Raw genomic sequence first — 24,747 nt, 5'->3', positions numbered from 1 at the left:
GATTGCCTACGTATTCACTTGAAAAAGCGAAATCAAACCCTTGCGCGTAGTTCGAGTAAATGCAAAAGAATAATTGTTCGAAGCAAGAGCTTGTAATGAACATAGAAAATAAGCATGAGCTTTTGCTTACTCTGGAGGTGCGAATTTAGTTTGTTTGATGATATGAGGATGACAAACTTGTCAAAATGCAAGAGCACAGTGACATTTAGCTTATTTCAGCTTGGCCAGGGGCCGTTTATTTAGTGCCACAAGAGCGACACATGGGTTTACGCGAGGCGCGTTTTTGTCCTATTCTAGGCATAGTACTGTTTCAATTGGTCAAGGTTTGTGGGGTTTGAAAACTCATTCCCATCTAGGTCTGTAATTCTAACCGCACCCCCTGGGAGTATGGATTTGACTAGAAATGGTCCGGCCCAATTAGGTTTGAATTTTCCCCTTGGGTCGACAGGTAAAAGAGCTCTAACCGATTTGAGTACTAAGTCTCCTTCTTTGATGTTTCTTGGCCTAACCCTTTTGTTGAAAGCTCGTTTGATACGTGCTTGATATGTTTGGACATTATGTAAGGCGCGTAGCCTACGTTCATCCAGGAGGATGAGTTCTTCATATATGTCCCTCTTCCAATCGGCCTCTGGGATTTGACTTTCTAGTAGAATGCGTAGGGATGGTATTTCTAGCTCGACTGGTTGTACAACTTCCATTCCGTAGGTCAAATAGAAAGGAGTAGCCCCAGTGGGCGTCCTGACAGACGTACGATACCCCCATAAGGCAAAGGGTATTTTGCTTGGCCAATCTCTGTAGTTGTCGATCATTTTCTTGATAATCGTGACAACATTCTTGTTTGCCGCCTCTACCGCGCCGTTAGTCTGTGGTCTATAGGGCGAAGAGTGGTGATGCTTAATCTTGTATTTGGCTAGCAATTGCTCGGTTTCAGCTTGGAAGTGTGACCCATTATCGCTAATGATCTCATGTGGGCTACCATATCGACAGATGATGTTATTTTGTATGAATTTTGCCACATTTTTGGCTGTAAGACCAGTGTAGGAAGCCGCTTCTACCCATTTGGTAAAATAGTCAATTGCCACTAGGATGAAACAGTGACCTCCTGTTCCGGCTGGGGTTATTTTCCCGATTATGTCAATTCCCCATGCAGAGAATGGCCAAGGAGATGTCATCGTGTAGAGCAACGAAGGAGGGACATGTTGTACATTCCCGAAGATTTGACAATTGTGGCAGTGTCTCACGTATTTGATGCAATCGGATTCCATTGTGGTCCAATAATATCCTAAACGTGTGATTTTCTTTGCCATCATGGGCCCACTCATGTGAGGACCGCATTCTCCGTCGTGGACTTCTTCCATCACCTTTCGTGCCTGTGAATGATCAAGGCATCGTAGGACTACACCAAGAGGTGTTCTTTTGTATAATTCTCCTTGCATCAGAATGTATTGGGAAGCTAGTAGGCGTATAGCGCGTTGTCCCCTCTTGTCCATATCTGGTGGATAAGTACCATTAAGCTTGAAATTCAGGGATTGCTTGGAACCAGGGTTCCTGTGCGATTTCTTCTTCATCGGTGATTTGATGGACATAAGCCGGCTCTGACCGTCGTTCGATGCACAAAGGCATTTCCATCATGTGATCTGGCATATTTATCAGAGATGCAAGTTTCGCAAGAGCGTCTGCAAATTGATTTTCCTCCCGAGGTAGGTGTAGGTATGTTACATGATCAAAGAATTGAGCGACTTGGTCTATCCTAGCCTGATAGGGTGCGAGGCTTTCACTTCGGATTTTCCAAGATCCTGTAACTTGGTTGATGATCAGTGATGAATCCCCATGTACTCGGAGGTTTTTAATGCCTAAGCTTACTGCCGCTTGTAGTCCAATGAGGCAAGCTTCGTATTCTGCAGCGTTGTTTGTTACCTCGAAGTCGAGTTTGACAGCAATCGGTGTATGCTCACCTTCAGGATAAATGAGCAACACTCCTATTCCGAACCCTCTTAAGTTTGATGCTCCATCAAAGTATAGGTCCCAGGAGTCTACATCAGTTTGAAGTATGTCCTCGTCGGAAAATGACCAAGTATCTATGGTTTGTGCGTCATTGATAGGATTTTCTGCGAAGAATTCGGCGACGGCGCGACCTTTTATAACTTTCAGTGGCACATATTTAAGATCGAATTCTGAGAGCATCAGAGTCCATCTTGCCAGACGTCCGTTGAGGACGGGTTTCTCGAAGAGGTATTTGACTGGGTCCATTTTGGAGTATATCTTGACGGAGTAGCTAAGCATATAATGACGTAACTTCTTCGTTGCCCACACAAGAGCGAGGCATGTCTTTTCGAGTTGTGAGTATTTGCACTCGTACTCCAAGAACTTCTTGCTAAGATAGTAGATAGCTCTCTCTTCGCTTCCTACAGTTTGAGCCAGCATGGCACCCATGGCGGTTTCCGTTACTGTGAGATATAAACCAAGAGGTTGATCTCGTTGTGGCGGCATGAGCACTGGTGGTTTGGCCAATATTTCCTTGATTCGGTCAAACGCCTTTTGACAATCATCATCCCACATGGTATGGTCTGTTTTCTTGAGTTTCTTGAAGATAGGCTCACAAATCATCGTAAGTTTCGATATGAATCGACTTATGTATTGTACTTTTCCCAGAATCCTCGACTTCTTTTTCTCGTTTGAGGTTGTGGCATTTCGATCGAGCTTTGATTTTGAAGGATCTATTTCTATACCGCGTTCGCTAACGACGTATCCCAGAGTTTCCCGGATGTTACCCCAAATGTGCATTTACGGGGTTGAGTCTCATGTTGTACTTTCGTAGTCTTGCGAAGAACTTGCGAAGGTTCGCAATATGTCCCTCTCTTTCCTTGGATTTGACGATCATGTCATCTACGTATACCTCAACTTCTTTGTGCATCATGTCGTGTAGGAGTATAGTTGCCGTGCGTTGGTATGTAGCTCCGGCGTTGATCAATCCGAACGGCATTACTGTATAACAATATGTTCCCCATTGGGTGACGAACGCGGTCTTATGCATATCTTCCATGGCCATCTTGATTTGGTTATAACCCGCATATCCATCCATGAAGGATAGTAATGCGTGGTCTGCAGTATTGTCTACCAATATGTCAATGTGAGGTAGAGGGAAGTCATCTTTTGGACTCGCTTTGTTCAAGTCCCTAAAGTCAACACAAACACGGATTCTCCCATCCTTTTTTGGTACAGGTACTATGTTAGCTACCCAAATCGAATACTCGGAAACTTTGATGAACCCGGCTTTGAATTGCTTGTCAACTTCTTCCTTAATCTTTAGAGCCCATTCTGTTCTCATTCGTCGAAGCTTCTGTTTCACAGGTTTGAAACCTGGCTTAATCGGAATCCTATGCTCGGCAATATCCCTGTCGATTCCTGGCATGTCTTAAAACGTCTTTGAATTCATTTAGGAGGTCTATGAAATCGGCCCTTTCGGTTGAGCTCAAGGTAGTCCCTATCCTAAGTTGTTTGGGTTCTAGTTCGGTTCCTACATTGATGGGTTCGGTGTCCTCTATTACAGGTCCCCCTTCCCCTTCCTGTAGTATTTCTTTGGCTACGTAGGGAGGTATTTCGGTCAAGTCTGGGTCTTGGTCATCCTCAGTATCATCTTAAACAGAATTGCACTCAAGATAATGCAAAGAGTAAGCAGAACCTGATTTATTCATATTAAGATTTGAGTAAAGTTGAAACAAAGAAGCCAACCGATCCATGGTCGGTGGCGGCAAAGTGACAATGGTGGGGCATTTCCCGAACTATCGTGACTACTCGAGGCTAAGCTAGGAGAAACGAAGGGAGTGGGGATGACAACGAGAGTAGATTCTCTAATGACTTCTCTAGACTCCGACTCGACTCGACTCGACTCCGACTCGAACTCGTCGTCTTCTGGTTCTCCTTTGAACATCTCTCCTTCTCCAATGGTGAGCTTGAAGAGTCTTCCTTGGTTATTAGTCCATTTGATAGATTTTCTCCACCCTTTCTGCCGCTTTGTGTCGGTTTACGTGATCAACGCGTGGGGTTGAAGCGATCGTCCTGAAGTATCATAGTAATGATCTCATCCTGCGCGGCCCTAATGAATCGATCTTCTCCAAACAATAGGCTAACAGCTTGTTCGTCTAAGCAAGGTGCTTGACGGGTTTTGACGGTAGGAACCGTTTCTGGAGGAATGAAGTAGCAATCGTGAAAGATTTCGATTCCGGCTAACTTCCTCTCAAGATAATGCCAAGGTTCGGGAAATCCGTGAAAGAGTTCTGAACTTCCTTCTTGAACAAAGTACCCATTTAAAGTAGGGAGATATGGCCTCATTTGGACTCCCACGTGCTTGCGATTTTTGACTTGGGCAAGCATCTCGAGAACCTCTTCTTTTGTGGGTTTGTATCCTAGTCCAAGTGGTATCCTTGTTGAGTTGCCTTCCTTGTATGGTGCGAAGGTATTCTTCCGAATAGGGTTCAAAGGCATTCCGGGGAAGTATCCCTGGGATTTGAGTATGTGGTTGACCACCAAGTTGGAGTAGGGATTATAGTATAAGGGTGCCAACTCACTTTCTATGACACTTACACTTTGGAAGCCCCCAAGTTCGTATACGGGATCCGCAAGGACTTGATTGTTTGATTGCTTCTCGATTATTGCCTTGATGGGTGACAAAGTGATCGTCACTACTTTGCCATTTAGTGGAATCTTGATCTTTTGATGAAGGGTGGATGTTACCGCTTTGGAAGCATGAATCCAAGGCCTTCCCAGAAGTATGTTGAATGAAGCTTCGATGTCCACTATTTGGAAGTTAACCTTCCGTTCGATTGGTCCTGTGGCTATGGTTAGGCTAGCAAGTCCCACCACTTTTCGTCGTGTACCGTCATATGCACGAACACCTTGATTTGTAGGAGTCCAATCCGACTCTTTCATGCCTAGTTTGTATGCCGTTTTGAGGGTATGACGTTGACCATGCGAGCCATCATCTACCAAGGTCATTGGCACATTTTTCTTTAGACAGGATGACAAAGATGTATAGAGCGAGGTTGTGACTAGCGCCAAAAGGTGGCAAGTCTTCATCCGAGAAAGTAATAGGATTACTTAGCTTAGGTGATTCTTGGAAGACCAAGTTGACTACATCTTCAGGAGTGGAGTTATGTGCTACATTCAATTTGGCCAAAGCTTGTAGTAAAGCTTGGCGATGCGGAAATGAGCTTGCCACTAGTTGCCAGACTGAAAGATCAGCCTTGGTCTTCTGTAATTGCTTGAGCAAATGATCAGTGGGGTCATCTTCGTTGTCATTTGGTGTGATGACGTTGGTTGGACCGTTTTGAGTAGTGCTTTGATATGGGCGACCCGAACGAGTTAGGTGATCCACATCTTGGTCTTCACCATTTTGGACTATTTCCTTGACTAGGGAGTTTTCAATGAGATATTCGTCCTCATCATCATCGGCCCAAACCCCATTAACTGCAGCTAGTTCCTTCATTCTCATGATGTCACCTTCTAGTCGTATGATTTGATCGACTAGTTCATCAACCATGGTGACTACTTCTTGCATAGTGGCATTTTGAGAGAAGATCAATGGTACACGTTCTTTAGGTATTGCGTTGGGATTGCGCAAGGTCGTTACCATGCTTTCTAGTTCCCACACTTGTCTATCTACACTCCTTGCCCATGTGATGAAGTCGGAAATGGTAGGGGAGATAGTAGAGTAGAGCCTTTCTTTCTCAATTGCATGAATTTCACTTTCGGTGGGAGAAATGAGGTGTGAGCAATCTAAGGTAGATTCGTCACTTGTAATCACTAGAACTCCAAGAGGATTCTGAGTGTTGTTGGGCTTACCTCCTGGTGGAATTGGAAGTCGACCATCTTCAATCATATCTTGAAGCACGTGTTTCAACTTGTAGCATTTTTCTGTGTCGTGCCCTTTGCCCCTATGGTATTCACAGTATGAATTTTCATCCCAAAACTTGGACTTCCTTTCGGGTTCGGGAGTAGGTCCAATGGGTTGGAGTTTACCTTGCTTCATTAACCTTTTTAGAGCGTTGGAGTACGTATCCCCAAGGTTTGTGAATTTCCTTGGTGGAGTAGTTTTCTTAGATGGCTCGAGAAGGTTAACTTCGTCGGTCTTGCTAGTAGAGCCGTATGAACGACTTGTGGACCCTTGATATCCTCGACCTACCGTTTTGGACAAGAGTCCTTTGCGGATGTCATCTTCAATTCTTGTTCCTAACACGGTTAAGTCCTTGAAAGTCTTGATGTTTTGATATCTCAAATGGTTGGCATATATGGGCTTGAGATTATCCACAAACTTTTCCACAAGAGTAGCCTCATCCGGGCGTTCAACTAGTTGAGTGCTAGTCTTCCTCCACCTACTTAGAAAGTCGGTGAATCATTCTTTGTCATTTTGGGTAAGAACCTCTAGAGTACGCATGTTGACTTGGATCTCGGTATTATCCGCATATTGTTTAGAGAACTCGATTGCGGCGTCTTCCCAAGTAGCGACCTTCTTGTGATCTAAAGTGTAGAACCATTGCTTCGGGATGGTGTCAAGAGATGAAGGAAAGATCCTTAAGAACATCTCGGGTTTGATGCCTTTGATAGACATGTAATCCTTGAAGGCGCGGATGTGGTTCAAAGGGTTCTCATGTCCCTTGAACTTAGGGATATCCGTCATGCTAAAGTTGGTTGGCAATTTGGAATTGACGGCTTCATACTTGCGATTGTTTTCCATATAAATGTCATCCCCCTTAAGGTACATCAATTGCTCCTCTAGGTATTGGAGTCTTTTCTCAGCTGCAGTTGTCCCTATGATAGGATTCTCATCCCTAGACTCGTCATCGGAATTACGTAGTACTTCACTTTTAAGGGGAGGCAACCTTCCCTCAACATCATAGATACGGCCTTCGATGAGTTCAAGGCGGTCATAGGTTTGTTCTTGAGTAGATTGCATTTGGGCTAGCGCGGCTAGGATTCGATCATTACTATCTTGAATTTGTTGGAGATTCGTTTCATCACTTGATCCGGGCATCTTGGAAACTGGATAAGAGATCGGCGACGAATCAAAACACGATCGACCATTCTATCACACTTGCTAAAAGAGGAAAAGTTTTGACTCGTGAAGTGGGTGTGTGCCACTTGTGTTGAGTGAGTTTTGAAGAAAGACAAGGTCTTTGAAAATGTGCGTCCTAGTCAACTGTAGTGTAGTTGTAGGAGTGGACTCGAAGTGAGGTTTTGAAATGGGCTTGTGGCCCGAATTTTGACACGACAAACGGACAGAGTTTTGACCGGATTTTGCGCTAATTGAAGGCCCTTTTTTTTTCGAAATTTTGTTTTGAAATTGGGTTTTGATTTTTGAAAATTCGTCATGATTTTGTTTAGAAATGGTGATCACATAAGGTTTACACATTTATACAAGCATTATAACGGGATGCTGAGTGCATTTAAAAGGGTTTTGGTTTAAAGGGCGGGTTGCCATACCGAACCATCAAACCCGAAGTCTGTGGAGAGGCTCGTGCCAAACAAGAGTAAGGCCGATTCCTAGTCCATTTCCTCAAGTAGTGAAGGCCCTTGATACAAACAAGAGTAAGCATCATGGTATGGATGACGTCAATCGCTATCCATCCTTAGGCCCAAATAAGAATTAGAACCGTTTAGACGGGACGATTGGTCGAATGGGTTGGGTTGGGCCTAGGAAGGCCGATTTAAACGGTCTAGGAAGACCGAGTTATGAAAACCGACAATTGTCTTGTACAAACTATTCCCTAACCTTGTTCAAGTTTCACCCTTGGCTACACGTAAGTGTATTATCCCCAGGAGTCGCCAAAACGTGGACGCGGGCCGCCCACGGGGGCGCTTGGTGAAGGTCGAAACAAGCGTTTGCATTTTGTATGGAGTCGCCACCAATTTTTATGGGAAATTGGAACCGTTCGAATACCTCGTGTCATGTCAAGACACAAAGTAGTGACATGAACACTAAGCAATCGTTACCCTTAGCATTCTATGTCTAGAATGACTCTCGTGGATGCCAATGAACACGGGTGCTCACGGAGATCTGGAGTAAGGGGTGAGGGTACGTATTAGGAAGCTCTTTTGATCGAACACCTAATCCCGCCCGCCTCGATAGCGGCCTCTACTAATGATTAGGGAAGTTGTTCGTACTTGATATACCGTCGGCTATATGCATGCAATGCAACATCCAAGTTTTAATCCTAACATGTGAAAATTAATACTAAGTCGGTTGACACATAATTAGCATACAATTGGGTCGAAGTAGGATTTAATGCTCATTTACATGTGAAAACATACAAACCATAAAAGAAATACAATAAATATAAATTACAATAATGAAAATTACATTAATTACAAAGGAATAGGCGATTTATGTCGAAAATACCTTTAAAACGGATGATTTAAGAAAAAGGGATAAAAGAAGGAATTACGAACAGAACAGAAGTGATATTACGGATAATAGTTAGTTATACGAACTAATTAAACTAGGTCAAGGCAGAAACGGAGTTCAGGGACAGAAATCATCCTGGAACAGGCACGGCAGATCGCGCCCTGCGGAAGAGCGCGGCGATTCTTGCGTGCATTCCAAGGGTGAGTTCTGGGCCGTGGCGAATCGCAAATCGTTAATTTGAATTGATGAATTTAATGATGGATTAAAATATTTACTCGGACGGAAGTCATTAATAGGTTAATTACATGTGAATGATAGTCATAAAAGCGATAAACATGGATGGGATGAACCGGAAACGGATTATTTACATGAAATTATGATGAAAATATTAATGAGTCCTCTATTGAAATAAGTCGATTAGGCTAAATACGACGGATATACAACGAATATGTGACGAACATGCGAATAAACAGATGAAAACTATATCAATGACGAATTCCAGAAACTCAATATGAACAAATTGAATCTCTAAAATCCGGGTTTGAATTTAATGACGAAAACCCGCAAATATGGATTATTTGGGATTTAAGTCGGATTTATGACGAATTAAAACATGCTAATGATGGTTATAATACACGTGGATTATTATGATGCTACAACGAAGAATTAACAAGCGAACAAACAAAAGAAAGATTTCGAACACGAATTACAGAGGACAAACGAAGAAGAAAGGAAGCAGGAACTGCGGCAGCCTCACGAAGAGGCGCGGCGGAATCTGCGCTCCTTCAAGAGGCGCAGCGCGCGATTCTTTGCGTCCTTTCTCGACGGTTACTTACTGGAAATCCGCAAAAACAGGTTTTAACAAAGGGTTTTAGAAATCGATTTTAACGGTATTTTCGACGTAAACCTTACAATTGATGATACGAAAAGTAAATACAATAAATAAATAAGGAATTTACACCCTCAGACTTACATGTTGACGGAACGAGAAGAACTAAGATATCGATTAGTGAATGCTCGACGCGAATGCAAAGAAAGTGCCCTCGTAAGAGGAAAACGATTGATTAATTAAGTTGATTAAGTGTAGTTGGTCAAATTGGTCGGTCATGCAACGGAGAAGCTGGTACCCGAAAAGATCCGAGCTTACGTGGTCGAAAGTTCAAGCACGTAGGCGCCAATAAGTAAGAACAAAGTCTAGAATGCAAAGGGAGAAGAGAAGGGCGGACACTCGCGTGAGAAATATGAGGAGCGAAGGCTCCTATTTATACTAATCACGTGAAGGAATTAGGGTTTCGGAGACTCTTTGGAAGTGAATCTCGGAAAGATATGAAAAACGATACGTGAAACATGCAGAAAAGGGCCTGGGAAGAGGCGCAGCGCCTGCTGCGTCTATTCCCAGGAGGTTTCCTCCTGCTGAAGAAAGATTTCCGCGTTTGAGTTATGGTAGGACGGAAATAATTCGAATATCTTATGAATATTACGGGATATTATTTGCCAAAAGATAAAATTTACGAAATATGGAATAGAAATATCCGGAACATTCCAGAACATTCTAACTCGGGATTTAACGGTTATCAGAAAATGGAGACGGTTTTTGACCCGGACTCCGAATGTACTCTAATTACTGCCAAAACGACCGTATCGGTACGTAGATGACCTCTAAGAGGTAGACATTTAATATTTGAGCAATCACTTGACGATAATCTTACGAACTGTCACAAATCGTTCCGCGTATCAAACATGCGGCCCAATCATCACCGGGTGGTTTGCGGGAGGTGCAGAAACGAGGTATCTACAGCTGTTAATACCTGTGATGAACCAATTATTGGGGAACAGATTGACTGACAGGTACTTGAGATTAGCTGACTTGGGAGCATTGGGACGTGAGCTAGACCTGGACTGTAGCTGTTGTCTAGATCACTTTAGTTTGACTTGACATTGTTTATGTAATTTTATTTATTTTCGCTGCGTAGTAAGTTGTATTATTATAGTTTAATTAAATCAGTTTGACATTTATAATAAGACCTTTATTTAATGGTTATTTTATATAAAGTACTTTGGTTTGTTATCTTTATTATTCACTGCCTCGAAAAACCGAGATAGTAACAATCCTATTTATTTGGGAATGTTTTGTAAGGCTTCTAAATAAATGGGGGTGTTACACAACAGCCCCTTCAAACACCCATTCCCGATGCCACTGATGGTCAACGGAGGTCTGGTTGCGCCCCTGGTGATCCACAACCAAGGTTACGACCCTAACTAGTCACACGGTGGTCTAGTTTACGAGTTATGTGAAACAATTACAAGACGAATTATATTACGAGACCATATTATAAAACCTACCTTGAGACGATACTAAAAGATGAATCCTTTGCTTTTCTCCTCTTTAATTCTCCCTCTCTCTTTTCTTTTTTGTGAATTGTTGTGAGATTTATGTGAATAATAGCTATTGTATAAGGTCAATGTGATATTTATAGTAGAAGGTAAGGCAATTAGGAAGTTGTTACCAATTTTAATATGTGTAATATTATTATTATTATTATTATTAAATAATTATTGTATATTACTAGCTAATACACAAGTTACCCAATTATCATCTCGAGTCACTTAATATTTCATTATTTATTCTGTCTCACAACATATCTCATAATTAATAAATATTATTTATAAAATACTCAAATAGAATATAATTTATAAAACACATTTTGAAAATACATTTTAATATTTCCACCGTCTGACTAACCACTAACCAAGTCCTAAAAATATGGGGTATTACATCTTTGGCCTTCCTTAAGACTTGTTTCGCTTTCATTCATTACCTAAAGCTCCCTTATAAGGTCGCTATTTGCAAGGTAGCAAAAGGGACGATAACCGCCTCAATACCGCTCACAAACACCTCTTATTATTCTTAAAGGAACTTGCTAAATCCCACACATAAATTTACTAGATCCCGCACATTTTTCCTTCTTATTCCGATTTTATCCCCCTTATTTCTCACCCTAATTTCTTACTCTAAGAAAGGGAGAAATTTAAACCCAAAAATTTTTTTATGTGACCCTAACACTCAACAACAAACAACTCCTCCCCCACCCATTGCCACCGCCGACCACCACTCACCGCCCCCATCACCGCGCCGATTAACCCTATCCGCCACCATAACTGCGCTGACCACACTCTCCCCGCCATGTTAGTCGCCTCGATTCAGCCACAATCATCATCGTTCGATCCACCGGCCTTCAACCGCAACGAAGGTATTGATCGACGACAGGGTTGGGATGGAATTGACGGCGAGGAGGCAGGAGATCGACGCCGAGGTCAAGCGGTCGGTGGTGGTGGAGGGTGATTGAGGCTCTGGTTGTTGGAAGGGGTGACGGGGTTGGGATTGTGGTTGTTCTTTGTTTTTTTTTTTTTAATTTGAAGGATAGTGGTGGAAAAAATGGGTAAAATGTGTTGGATTGAGTAAAATAACGTGTTGGATTTAGCAATGACGTTCTTAAAAAGCACTACTTAACTAGCATAATTATGACGATATCACATAACATGACACAAGTTGGAGCACCAATCGATTGTTACTGACAGGGGAACCAACATTTTTAAGTTGGTCCGCAAGACTCTTGAGGCGCTGGCAATAGCCAGAGACAAACAGAAAATCGATCATTGTTGTGCTCGAGAATTCTTGTTCTAGAGTCACCGCTCTTGAGTATTGATTGTCCTGAAATATGTCTTGAACCCGTTTCCAACATTCCATTGAGGTGGAATCGGCTTCGACAATTTTTTTCAAGAAGATTCGTTGTAACCGTTGCATAAATCCATTGAAGGACAGTGGCATCAATCGTCTCCCACAACTCCTTCTCATCATCAGTGATAGGCGCTTTTAGTTTGTCTGACTTGGGCTCGGTGATATGATGAAGCACACGAGTTGACTTCGCGTGATTCGTGAAAAGAGCGACCTAAAGGGGATACTGATTGTTATTCATCCCGAGGTTAATGGTGACATGATTCCGAATTAGTGTGATGGCAAGGGCCGGATGAAACGTATTCTTGTTCGGCATGGCTGATGGTGGTGACGTGAGGTCAGAGTTTTGGGACGTGAGGTCCGTGGAAGAAGAGATGGCAGCCGTCAAGCAAGAATACTAGGGTTTTGGAAACGATTTTTTGAGGATCTTTTATTGTAACCTAAGAAGCTGATAACATATAAGAATGTAATGATTGATTTCATTCATATCAGAAACATGTATAAATATATGTACAATAGATATTCTAGCGATATGCTAGCCTAATTACACGAGATATTTGCATGTTCTAACTAGTATGTAATCTTAGTGAAATAATAAATTATTTACATAATATATTCTAACATGCATATTATCAATCTCAAATTCATACTATTATCAAGAAACATTAAAAAGCAATGCAAATATTATCAGCAAAGCTCATGCATCATGTCCATGAACGTCGGTCGTTGGATAAACTTTAGTATTTCGTAAAAGTTGGGGTCTCTCGATCATACCGGTTGAAAGAGTTTGTAAAACGGTCTCTTAGAAGATGTACCATATGTTGGTGTTGTATGTTTCATTGACTATGGTTTGTGTTGTACTCCTCGTTGTGGATCGAGTTTCGTGCTTTGTTGATTTGTCGTTGATCAAATAATAGACACCTATGGAAACACAAAATCATACATTATTGGTGTGCGATGGTGATGCGCGGTGGCTGAGTGTGCGGGATCATTGCTTACATGGTTCCCTACTTCCCTCGCAAAACGTAGAGTAGTGGTGGTAGAATTACTTTTGCCAAAAGGCATAAGACTTGATAGTAAAAAATAATGATGGAATCAACCGTGTAAATATTAGAGTATGGTGATAGAATCGCAATTTGCATAAATTTAATTTTCTAATCATATATTATATTAAAGCTGAAACCATCAGCCTAATAAGATGACACGTGTCAATAGCTGTAATTTTAAGACTTAATTAAAAAAATAAAAAAAAATCAAATTAATCGGAAAGGATATTTTGTTTAGTTACGATATTAGGATAATCTTAGAATATCTTTTAAAGAATATATCATGCTGATTGATTGACTTAAAATTGACTAATTAAGTTTTAAATCTGACTAATTAAGGTTAGAATATACTCATAGTGATATTTTAGAATACTTTTTAGAATCCTCCGGTGAGTTAGAAAAAAAAATCTTACTTAAAATAACGAGATTTTAAACTGATTGGCATGATTATATAAATCGCGCTATTTCTTAACAAAATGATTGTTCGGAATTGTGAATATTCTCATTCTAATCAGACTATATTTTGACGATTATGAACAATTCTAATTCTTAAATCTATATTTACAAAATTTTAAGACGACATTATAAAATAAAAAATAAAGAAAATAATAGGATACGTATACATGTTTACTTGATTGACATACAAAAGGCAACTAATCACGATATAAATGATCAGGACGGAGAGAGTATGAGATTTCAAGCAATTTTCCTAACAATTCATTTTAAGTACAATGTGAATATTATAATAATAATAGTGATTTGAAAATTTAATAGTGTGAGTGTTCTCATGATGTAATCCATACGTTTTAATCAATTTTTTTAAATTATTAAGAAGCATATATATTTAATTAAAGGTAAACAAATGACTGAGACGTGTATAGTAAATTTAAGACGCGTTTAGATATTTTCATCTATCATATAAAAGTGAGAAAATATAACCTAACAAAAGGGCGATGATAAAATAACTTTTTCAAAAAATAAAACCAATTGTAGAGTCTCTGTTAAGACGATACTATCTGTCTTAAACTTAAGACGGGTTAAGTACATACCACTTGAGTATATAAAAAGGAAAAGTAATATATTTATCTTATATACACAGATGGTATGATACCTGGCCCGTTTTAAGTATAAGAATTTGTGATCTTTCAATTGCTACATTTTTTAACAATTGTATGATTTCTATACAAGAAAAACATAATATCACTCCGAAATTACTAATACCACTCATGTTTTTGAGATAATGAAATACAAATTAAGTTACTATTATTTTCAATTTATATTATTTTCGATTTATATAAGTTGTAGTGACTTCAAAAATTATCTACAATATATAACATTATGACAATGAAAGCTAATGAGTAAATAAGGTGTTAGCAAAAAAAATATTTTATTCATTTAAATTTTATTGTTCAATTACTATTCTAAATTTGCATGACAAAATGTTTTACAATGTTGAGAGACAAGTGTTAACATGGCTCAATAAACAAAAAAAAAGTATTTGGCTACTTGAAAGGCGAATGAATGAGCGGTATTGATGGTGGAGGTAGTGATAGGGGAGGTGTCACGATGGGTGGGTAATGATGGGGTGAGGAATCACACATAAGTTATGAGAAGGTTTGGGGGTCGCGTGTGGGGTGAGGCCGAGATAGTGGTTATGTTGGAGGTGCGGGACGAAGGGGATGGTAGGGGCAAGATGGGGTAGGATAGTTGTTGGGGGGGGGTTGTGGGAAGTGTTGAGATAGGGGTACAAGAGAAGTAATATTATATAAAAAAAAGTACAATAATGAGAAAAATTAAATGTGTATTACGTAAATAAACAGGTTAGAAAACTACAATAATGTTACATTCACTTTTCAGATTTCACCTCTTATAACTTAAAAAGTCAATAAGAAAAAAGCAAAGTATTTCGAATAAAATTAAATAACATAAACTTATTAAAACCGTCAAAAATTTAGTTATTTACTATTACAATACTTTCCGTTACCACCCGTGTAGTGCACGGGTTCAAAAACTATTTAATTGTATTTGAGTAGTTTAGAAAATGTGGACTCTCTCACATCTTTTGAATCCCAACTTTTAATGTGGGAGCTTGAAAGTCATTCACAGTTGAACTTTTAATGTGGGAGGTCGAAAGTCATTCACAATTGCTGGACTCTCTCACATCGTCTCGAATTCCAACTTTTAATGTGGGAGCTCGAAAGTCATTCACAGTTGTTGGACTCTCTTATATAGCTCGAAAGTTCCTGTTTTAATTATATATAATAATGATATACTGATTAGGAATTATATTGAATGGGATTCGTTGATATTAGTACTTAGGGCTTGTTTGAAATGAGAGTAATTATTAAGGGAGTAATAAAAGCTAAAATAAGAAGAAATAAGAGGAGATTGGTGCTTTATGGTGGTTGTGGAGGCTGGAAAGAGGAGGTAAGGGAGAAATTATTACCTCCATATGAAGGTAATGCATTACTTGGGGGGAGAGGTGAGAACAATTACTCCATTAATGGAGTGACTATTACACTATATTTTCTCATTTCTATCTCCAACTCCATCCCTTTCCTCCATTTTTTAGTTCATTTTAGCTCTATTACTCCCTTAATAATTACTCTCATTCCAAGCAAGCCCTTAGAAGCAATTTACATGCATATATACCTATTGTGCAAGTGGATTACATGCATTATCTATTCTTTATCGAATTCTCTAAATTATATTGTTGTTGGTAGATTAAACCTTGAATTGGATTGTTAAGTTTGTTTAATAGTTAGAGTTAATTAAGAACGGGATACGTTCTAATTAACTAATCATAAGGAGAATTAAAATTTGACATTAATAATAATATAATCAAAATTATTAACAATAAAGTAATCAAGACACCCGAATGTAACCCGAACTACGATACTCGAAACCTAAATACAGAGGCGGATCCCCCCCCCCCCCCCAACTTCTCACTTAATACAATGCATAATGATTGTTTAATAAAAAAATAATATAAGCTAGCTATTGGCCCCCCTTTAAAATCTGCAAAAGTTTGTGTAGTGTAACAAAATTGGAAGCAAAAGGCCATGACATCACTCTTAAAAAATAATTAAATAATTCCCATATTCACCCTTACTCCACTTTTCCGTAAAATACTATCCCTAGGAGTCTATAATTTATTATTACTTTCCTTATTCTACTTTTACATATTCTTAGCATTTACCCTATGGTTTTCTCTAAAACACACAAAATAATAACCTACTTTGAAGATAAATAGCCGAAAGTTTAATTTTTGATACCAGATTACCAACAACGCAACAATTCAACAGTGCAGCCTGCAGTCCGTCTCACCGTCTGTCCCTTATTTTTTATCTAATTATCTGAATTAGGATTTGAGATTTATTGGTTGAAGAACAATTGAAAATTTGGGGCTCTTATTTCCGTTTAATTTCTGGTATTTTATCAACAAAGCGGTCGATCTGAAAAGGTCAGTTATTCCATTGTTCTTTAATTATGTGTTTATTCTTTTGTCTAATCTCCTTTATATTATAAATTCATGATAGATTGATATTAATATATTATGCAATTGTAGTTAGTACAACTTTATTAGAATTTTGATATAATTGTTTAATGTTAGTTAGTTAATTGTAAAACAAATTCACTACTATGCCAAAAAAAATTACAAAATTGTATACTGATACAAACTTGACATTATTATATAGGACAATGAGTAAGCAAACAAATCTTTTCGCCTTTCTAAAACGAAAAGAACCAGAGCCTGCTACGACTACGACAAATGAAGAGGTTATGCCTGAATCATCGACTCCTGTTATGCCTCAATCGCCAACTCCTGTTATTGAGCAAAACATATTTGAAACACATAGAACTGAAACTGACGAGACTGAAGACCTTCTTTTGTCTTTGGAGCGTGATCCAGGGTTACGCGTACCTATGTGGGATTACCCATATGAGAAGCGGGACCAAATACGCAGAGCTTATTTAAAATTGAAGCCTTATCAGCCTGTATTAAAAAGTTTTCCATTTTCAGGCCCCGATAGTTATCGTCGTCGATTTCAGGCTTCATGGTATAAAAAGTTTCCGGATTGGTTAGAATATTCAACTTCCAAAGATGTTGTGTTTTGTTTGTTGTGCTATTTATTTGCAGATAAACCTAATCGTAATACAAAAACTTTTACCCTGGTTGGGTTTAGCAATTGGAAGAAAGTAAATGATGGAGATAATTGTCCATTTATTACTCATGTGGGTGGAGGTCCTTGTTCGGCACATAATAACTCTGTGAGAGCTAAGCTTGATCTTTTGAATGACCGAGGACATATTCGTCATTCTTTGATTTCACAAGGAGAAGAACAAATAAAAAGAAATCGGATACGTCTAATGACCTCAATTGATGTAGTGAGGTTGTTAACCTTACAGTCTTGCCCTCTGAGAGGTCATAATGAGTCGGAAATTCAGAAAATCGAGGAAACTTCTTAGAGTTTCGGAAAGCTTTTGCTAGATATAATGATGAAGTTTCAAAAGCCATCGAGAATACTGATTATAATGCCAAATATGTTGCACTGTCAATCCAGAAAGAGATATTACAAATTATATCAGCCAAAGTTCGCAACCATATTCGAGAAGAAATTGGGGAATCTAAATTTTGCATAATTGTTGATGAGGCTCATGATGAGGCTATGAGAGAACAGATGGCTATAGTCTTGAGATTTGTTGACAAGAACGGGTTAATTAAGGAGCGATTTTTGCAACTAGTACGTGTAAACGACACCTCAGCGGCGACGCTTAAAAGGGAGTTGTGCTTAGTTCTGAAAAAACATAATCTTCTTGTTGAAAACATTCGTGGTCAAGGATACGACGGTGCCAGCAACATGAGAGGAGAATGGAATGGCCTTAAAGCTTTATTTCTAGCTGATTGTCCATATGCTTACTATGTCCATTGTTTTGCTCATCGCTTGCAACTCGCATTGGTTGCTGCATCTAGAGAGGTAAGTTCAGTTCATCAATTTTTTTCGAATTTAACTTTTATCATCAATGTTATTAAGTCCTCTCCAAAACGGCATGATGAGTTGCAATCAAATAAAGCGACTGAAATTGAAGATCTCTTATCAAGTGGTCAACTTGAAACTGGTCGAGGTGCTAATCAAATTGGTACATTGAAACGAGCGGGTGACACTCGTTGGAGCTCACATCTTCAATCAATTAACAGCTTGCTTAATATGTTTGATGCAACAATATCAGTCTTAGAGCGCATTATGGTTGATAAAACATGCACTTCTAATCAACGTGGAGATGCCGATGTTGCTTTAAATCTCATGATTTCCTATGAGTTTGTGTTCATTTCACATTTAATGAAAGAATTGTTGGGAATTACTGATGTTCTTTGTCAAGCATTGCAAAAAAAATCTCAAGACATTGTTAATGCCGTGAAATTAGTTTCAACCACAAAGTCTCTCATTCAAAATTTGAGAGAAGAACGATGGGAAAGCTTTCTAGAGGAGGTGAATCTATTTTGTCAAAAACATGATATTTTGGTACCTCAAATGGATGCATTGTATATAGCTCGTAGAGGTCGAGCTCGTCGTCAACAAGATCAAATAACAGTGGAGCGTCACTTTCGCATTGACATTTTTTATGTTGCAATTGATAAACAGTCACATGAATTGGATAGCAGGTTCAGCGAGAGAGCATTAGAATTGCTAACATTTACATCAATGTTGGAACCTAAGGATGGATATAAAAATTTGGAACGTGATCAAATTTGCACCCTTGTGGAGAAGTTTTATCCATCAGATTTTACATCACAAGAGATGGTTCATTTGGGATATCAATTGCAACATTTTATTTGTGAAGTTCAAAATGATGATAAACTGAGAAATATGTCAACTCTTCAAGAGCTTTGTCAGTACTTGGCTGAGACGGGAAAGTCAGATGTGTATTTTCTTTTTGATAGATTAATACGACTTGTTTTGACTCTTCCTCTTTCTACCGCAACAACTGAAAGAGCGTTTTCTGCAATGAAGATCATGAAGACAAGACTACGCAACAAGATGGAAGATAAATTTCTCGCGGATAGCCTGGTTATTTATATTGAGAGGGAAATTTCAAAATCTTTTAGTTTAGAGACTATTATTGATGATTTTAAATCTGTCAAAGACCGTCGAGTATTGTTTGATTTGTAGGACTTTTTTTACGAATATATTAATTTTAATAAATTAGTTTGCAATTTACATGTTTCCTTTTTAACAAGTCGGAATAGTACTAGCTAGTTCTCTTCGGCCCCCCTCATGAATTCATCCAAGATCCGCCACTGCCTAAATAGAACCACCTAGCTCGAAAATGACTTGAGTTTTGTTGATTTGTAGCTGACTCTACCCGAATTTACCAGATTTGAAGTCGTCCAACTCGAAAATGACTCAACAAAACATAACGTTAATTGACCCAAAAAGACTTGAAATGACTAATTTAAAATCACACCTAATAGTATTTACGTTAAAATAAAGACTCAATCATCAAAACTAACCTATATATACACATAATAATACAAAACTTACTTTTTTCTCTCTTAATCATTGACTCGAAAATTACTCAATGGAAATAACTCGACCCGCTTGACCAGACCAACATACCCAAAATAGTCCCGAAACAACCTGACTCCTCCTGAACTAACCCGGTAATGTGACCCAGTCGACAAACTTGCTGACTCGCACTAGCTTGACCTGCACGCGACCCGACTAACCTGTTTGTCAATGGTTAAATCTAGAAGTATTTGTTAGGTTATCCGTGGACCGTGGCATGACATGACACTAAGCGCTAATAAATCTCCAAAATTAGTTATCCAATCCAGATCCTCCAAGGTTACTTTTGGCAACAATTGGTTTACCACTGGTAACAAATTGTTTAGTGTATGTAAGTTAACTTACAAGCATCGATTTCTATGCTTGAAATTAAAAAAAAAAAAAAAAAAAAAAAAAAAAAAAAAAAAAAAATTATTTAACCAGAATACTCCAAACTACTATTGGTCGTCTTAAAATATTCTAAGCTTCAATTTAACTAACAATATACCATACAATTAGCCTTATCTTCTCATATTACGCTTTAATGACCTGCTACCTCTTTAAGACCATCCCCAAGCAAGGTCACGAGGGAGGTCGCGACCTTGTTGGGTCGCCTTAACCAACAACTAAGCATGAGATTAGGGTGACCTTTTGGTTGCTCTTGACCTTATAAGGTCAATTTTTGACCTCTTTGGTTGCTCTTGACCTTATTAGGTCAGTTGGTGACCCAATAGGTGTCAAATTATCATTGGTCGTAAACAAAACAAAATGGGTTGGAAGGTGAGAAATGATTGGGTTGATGACCTAGGTCGCGACCTTCTGCTTGGGAGGTGAAAATGGGTCAAGGTTAATAAGGTGGGATTAAGAGTAAAATCGGGTCGCGACCTAATTAGCGCGACCACTGCTTGGGGATGGTCTAACAAGTCGCTCTTGTAAAACCTACCAATGTGGTCATGAGTCATGACCAATATGACCATTATCCATCATATATTCGCCCCGACAACTGCCACCATCTAGCAGAACCACAACCATTGTCGTACCTCTCTCCTTCCCTCGTCGACTACCTTAACGACATCCTTACTACCCCTCTTAGCCTCATAAAACGGTGAGCCTAATTGTCCAAAGTTTTCTTCAATGAAAGACAACTTCCTCTTTGTGTTTATTTTTCGTGACACTGGTGTTAGGCAAAAGCAACAATGGCTTACATACCATTAAACGTGATGAACAATTGTTGGTGTTCATTTGTTCAACACCCTGCAGAACCTTCCCTTTACCAAAATGACTTGTGTTTTCCTTTCCACTATTTCACAAATTTATCTTCTTTACTTTGTTTCCCTATTCTAGTCAACCTAAGTTCATCAATTCAATATGTTACATTGTTACTCCACATCAATAAAAACGTGTTAAACAAAAAAAATCTTCAACCAAAAACTTTACCTGGGAATTTGGGATGATTTTATTCATGTTGGTCAATTTATCACAATTTAACCCATTTTATCTCACCGGTGTTTTTTTGGACAAAAAGTTAGAGCTTGTAATCTTATCTCATTGGTTTTCTTTTCTTGACAAAAAGTTACAGCTTGTAATCTTATCTCACTGGTTTTTTTTACATCTTATCTCACTTGAGTGAGATGGTTTGCTATCATCCAAAATTTTCCTCTGCAAATTCTGCATTAATGAACCCCTTCATTTATAAAATAATGGGCGAAATTATAAGCAGGGCCGTCTCTGAGATTTCAGGGCCCTTGTGCGAAATCTTAAATTGGGGCCCTAATGCCCCATATTGTATTTTTCAACTTAAAATATAAGTTTAATCCCGACTACTAAGGTATTTGAGCCCTATTAAATTAAGATGACATAAAGATGGGACAATCGTTATAAGTTTTATATTAAATTTATATAAAATTATATTAAAGTAGAAAGACGGTCGGGATTAAACTATATTTAACTTAGCTCAAATATTTCAGTAGGTCTCCCTTGTGACGGGTCGGATCTTGCGACGGTTATTTTGTGAGTGGAAATGGGTAGAGGGGACAAGGTGGACACCCACCCCATGTGCTCCTTCTCTCACCCCTATGGGTTTTTTGTGAGACAATATGGTACCCGTCACAAGTTTGTGACGGATACCCTCTGTCATAAGGGAGAATTTGTGCAAATATTTAGGTTCGAAATGTTAATTTGTCAAAAAAAAAAAAAATTACAGCAACGGTAGTCGAATCTGGGATGCCATACTACACCAAACACTAAACAGCACAACTAGAACTAGGGATGTCAGCGGGGCGGGTACAAGTGGGTACCGCCCCGCACCCGCCCCAGTTGGGGCGGGGGTAGAGCTTTGGCGGGTGGTGGGGCGGGTGCGGATACGAAAATTATACCCGCCATGGGTCATGGGGCGGGGATGGATTTTGCATCTTACCCACCTAATACCCGCCTACCCGCAAATCATTAAAAAAACTAGTAGGATTATGATAATTTTATAAATCTCATTTAGTTATAATTAAGATATAATGTTAATAATAACTATTTTATAAAGTTTTTTACTAACTTATTTGGTGAAAAAATAAAATTATAAAGATAAATTCAAAAAAATGGAAATTAATAGTGATTAAACCAACTTTTACGAAACAATTTATTGAAAAAAATTATGGTGTAGCGGGTTAATGGGTAAGCGTGGCGGGTACGGTTTTATATTTCCACCCGTTGGGGCGGGGATGGTTTTGGAATCTTGTACCCGCCACGGGTGGTGGGGCGGGGATGGGTACGAGTTTTTCTTGGTGGGTACGGGTACGGGGGAGCCTATATCCACCACCGCCCCGCCCCAATGACATCCCTAACTAGAACCACCAGACTGCATTACATTGTATGTTAATACTCATTGTCAAAACATTCTTATCAAATATCCGGTTTTTCTCAGGCTTCTAAGACCAGTTTTGGGCCAAAAATTTTGAGGCCCTGTGCGACCGCTCGGGCCGCACACCCTCAAAGACGGGCCTGATTATAAGAGGAGAGGAGAGAGAAAGAAGATTAGTGTTATAATGGAAGAGGAAATAAATTGAAAAAAAATTGCAGGTTATTGTCCGAAGGAAAGAGGAGGAAGATAAAGATCATCTTATAAGGAGAATGGTGGGACCCGTGCTTATTTTTACCTGCTATTACAAGTTAATAAAAAAGTTAAGGGATATTCTACGGTGTACTCTCGAGTTTTTTGGTATTCTCTGTTGTACCCCTATAATTTTGAAATTCTATCAAGTACCCTTGAACTCTATACATTAGTCTACACCATAACCTTATTTATTGTCTTTGCCAGCTTAGTTTCGTAATTTACCTATTAAATCGTCTATTTAGCATTCCAATTACTCGATAACTTACTTATTTACTTCTTAGTTCGCCGAATTACGTACCCATTTACCCACCAAATAGTATACGAGTCTAACTTAAAGTTCATCAAATCTCCATTATCATGTCATGAATCATAACAGATGTTTTTAATATTAGTATGTGCTTATTAAAAGGGATTTGTGATGTTTCTCATATAGAATGTTGATACAACATTAATAAGTTAGAATAAAGATCAAAGCACGGTTGTTTGATAGTGATAAAGTTAATGAACAGTTAAACGAGGTCATGATGAATAAATAAGTAAGGAGTTCAGGGGCACAATGTAAAATCAGCTAGTCTTGTTTGTGACGGGCTAATTCCGTCACAAGCTTGTGACCTCTCACAAAAAGGGAGAGGGGACAAAGTGGGGCACCTCCTATGTGCTTCCCACTCACCTCTCAATGGGCATTTTGTGAGAGAAAACGGTATCCGTCACAAATGAGAATTTGTGATGTAAAATATTAAAAAAAGAGGGGTACAACATAGAAAACCGAAAAACTCAAAGGGATACACCATAGAATATCCCAAAAGTTAATTTTGTTAAAAGAAAAAAAAAGTGTAATAGTTGCTAATATTGATAGTTAAACTAAAATTTAGAGTAATTTAAAAAGCATCCAAATAGTCTAAATTATTCTCATTAATTAATCAAAAAAAACCGGTGCCAATTGAAAAAGGAAGAAAGAAGTGGTGTATGAACGTGTAGGCACAAAAGTAAGAGTGTAGGATCCAACAGTCAACACTTAAGATTGGGACTTTGTGTTCTGCCAATTGAGCTGTTTTTTGGATAACCGACTTTACTGCCTTTATGTTATTTCACTACTGTTCACCTACAATGTTATCCAATCACTGATATCGACGCTTTATTTAATAAATACTCCCACCTATTCATTCATTTTGTCCCCCTTCTATTTTGCATAAGAATTAAGAAAATGATTTTGGATCACACAAAACACTCTATTCCACTCTACCCCACATGTAATTAAATTTGGACCACACAAAAGTTACCAAAAAAAGGAAAGAGGGACAAAAATCCGACTAGCTTCGATAAGGAAAGAGGGACAAAATGAATGAATAGGAAGGAGCATGTATTAAAAATAGATTTGTAATTCACTCGTAGCAATAATGAGTGGCCATTAAGTTGTCCATCAATAATTGTACAATGTCGCCGGACAAGTCATAGATTAGGGAACGAAATTCAGAAATTTATTACGAGTACAATTTGCATATTAGGAGTAATTTTAAGTTAGATTAGTTTAATACATCTTCCGTCTTAATATTTGTCAATCTTTAGTTTAAATACTTCTTTTACTTTTTGAAAAATTTAGTTAAAATACGAATATAAAAGGTAAATAAATGATTAAAATGGATGAAGTATAATTAAGTGCACCTAGAAACCGCGTCAATGCTTGAACCTAAGAATAAAGATATCCTTAGAGAACTAAATGTTGTCAAGAATCTACGGGCTATTAATCATAACGGTAAAAGAAGATTTGACGAGCAGTTGCTATGTGAGGTGGCTAAGGAAAGTAAAAGACCTATCCCTGATGTTGTTAATATTGGGGACACTCCGGTTAACGATAAGGATGGGTCTTCTTGTGGCTCCTGCGTTACTCCATCTTCTGACTCCATTGTTAAGGA

The 24,747-nt window shown here is 38.7% G+C and overlaps 1 protein-coding gene across 1 annotated transcript; it reads left to right on the top strand.

The window, feature by feature from the left end:
- The first annotated feature begins 16,885 nt into the window (after window positions 1-16,885).
- LOC141640281 (uncharacterized) lies at window positions 16,886-19,356 on the top strand. The gene is made up of 2 exons (XM_074449131.1): window positions 16,886-17,429; window positions 17,633-19,356. The coding sequence occupies exons 1-2, from the start codon at window positions 16,886-16,888 to the stop codon at window positions 19,354-19,356; spliced, it is 2,268 nt and encodes a 755-aa protein (XP_074305232.1).
- The last annotated feature ends 5,391 nt before the right edge of the window (window positions 19,357-24,747 follow it).

The sequence above is a fragment of the Silene latifolia genome, unplaced genomic scaffold (genome assembly GCF_048544455.1).
Source record: "Silene latifolia isolate original U9 population unplaced genomic scaffold, ASM4854445v1 scaffold_75, whole genome shotgun sequence".
NCBI classification, from domain to species: domain Eukaryota; kingdom Viridiplantae; phylum Streptophyta; class Magnoliopsida; order Caryophyllales; family Caryophyllaceae; genus Silene; species Silene latifolia.
Note: the sequence above shows the minus strand (reverse complement) of the source record. Positions and strands in the feature narration are given on the sequence as shown.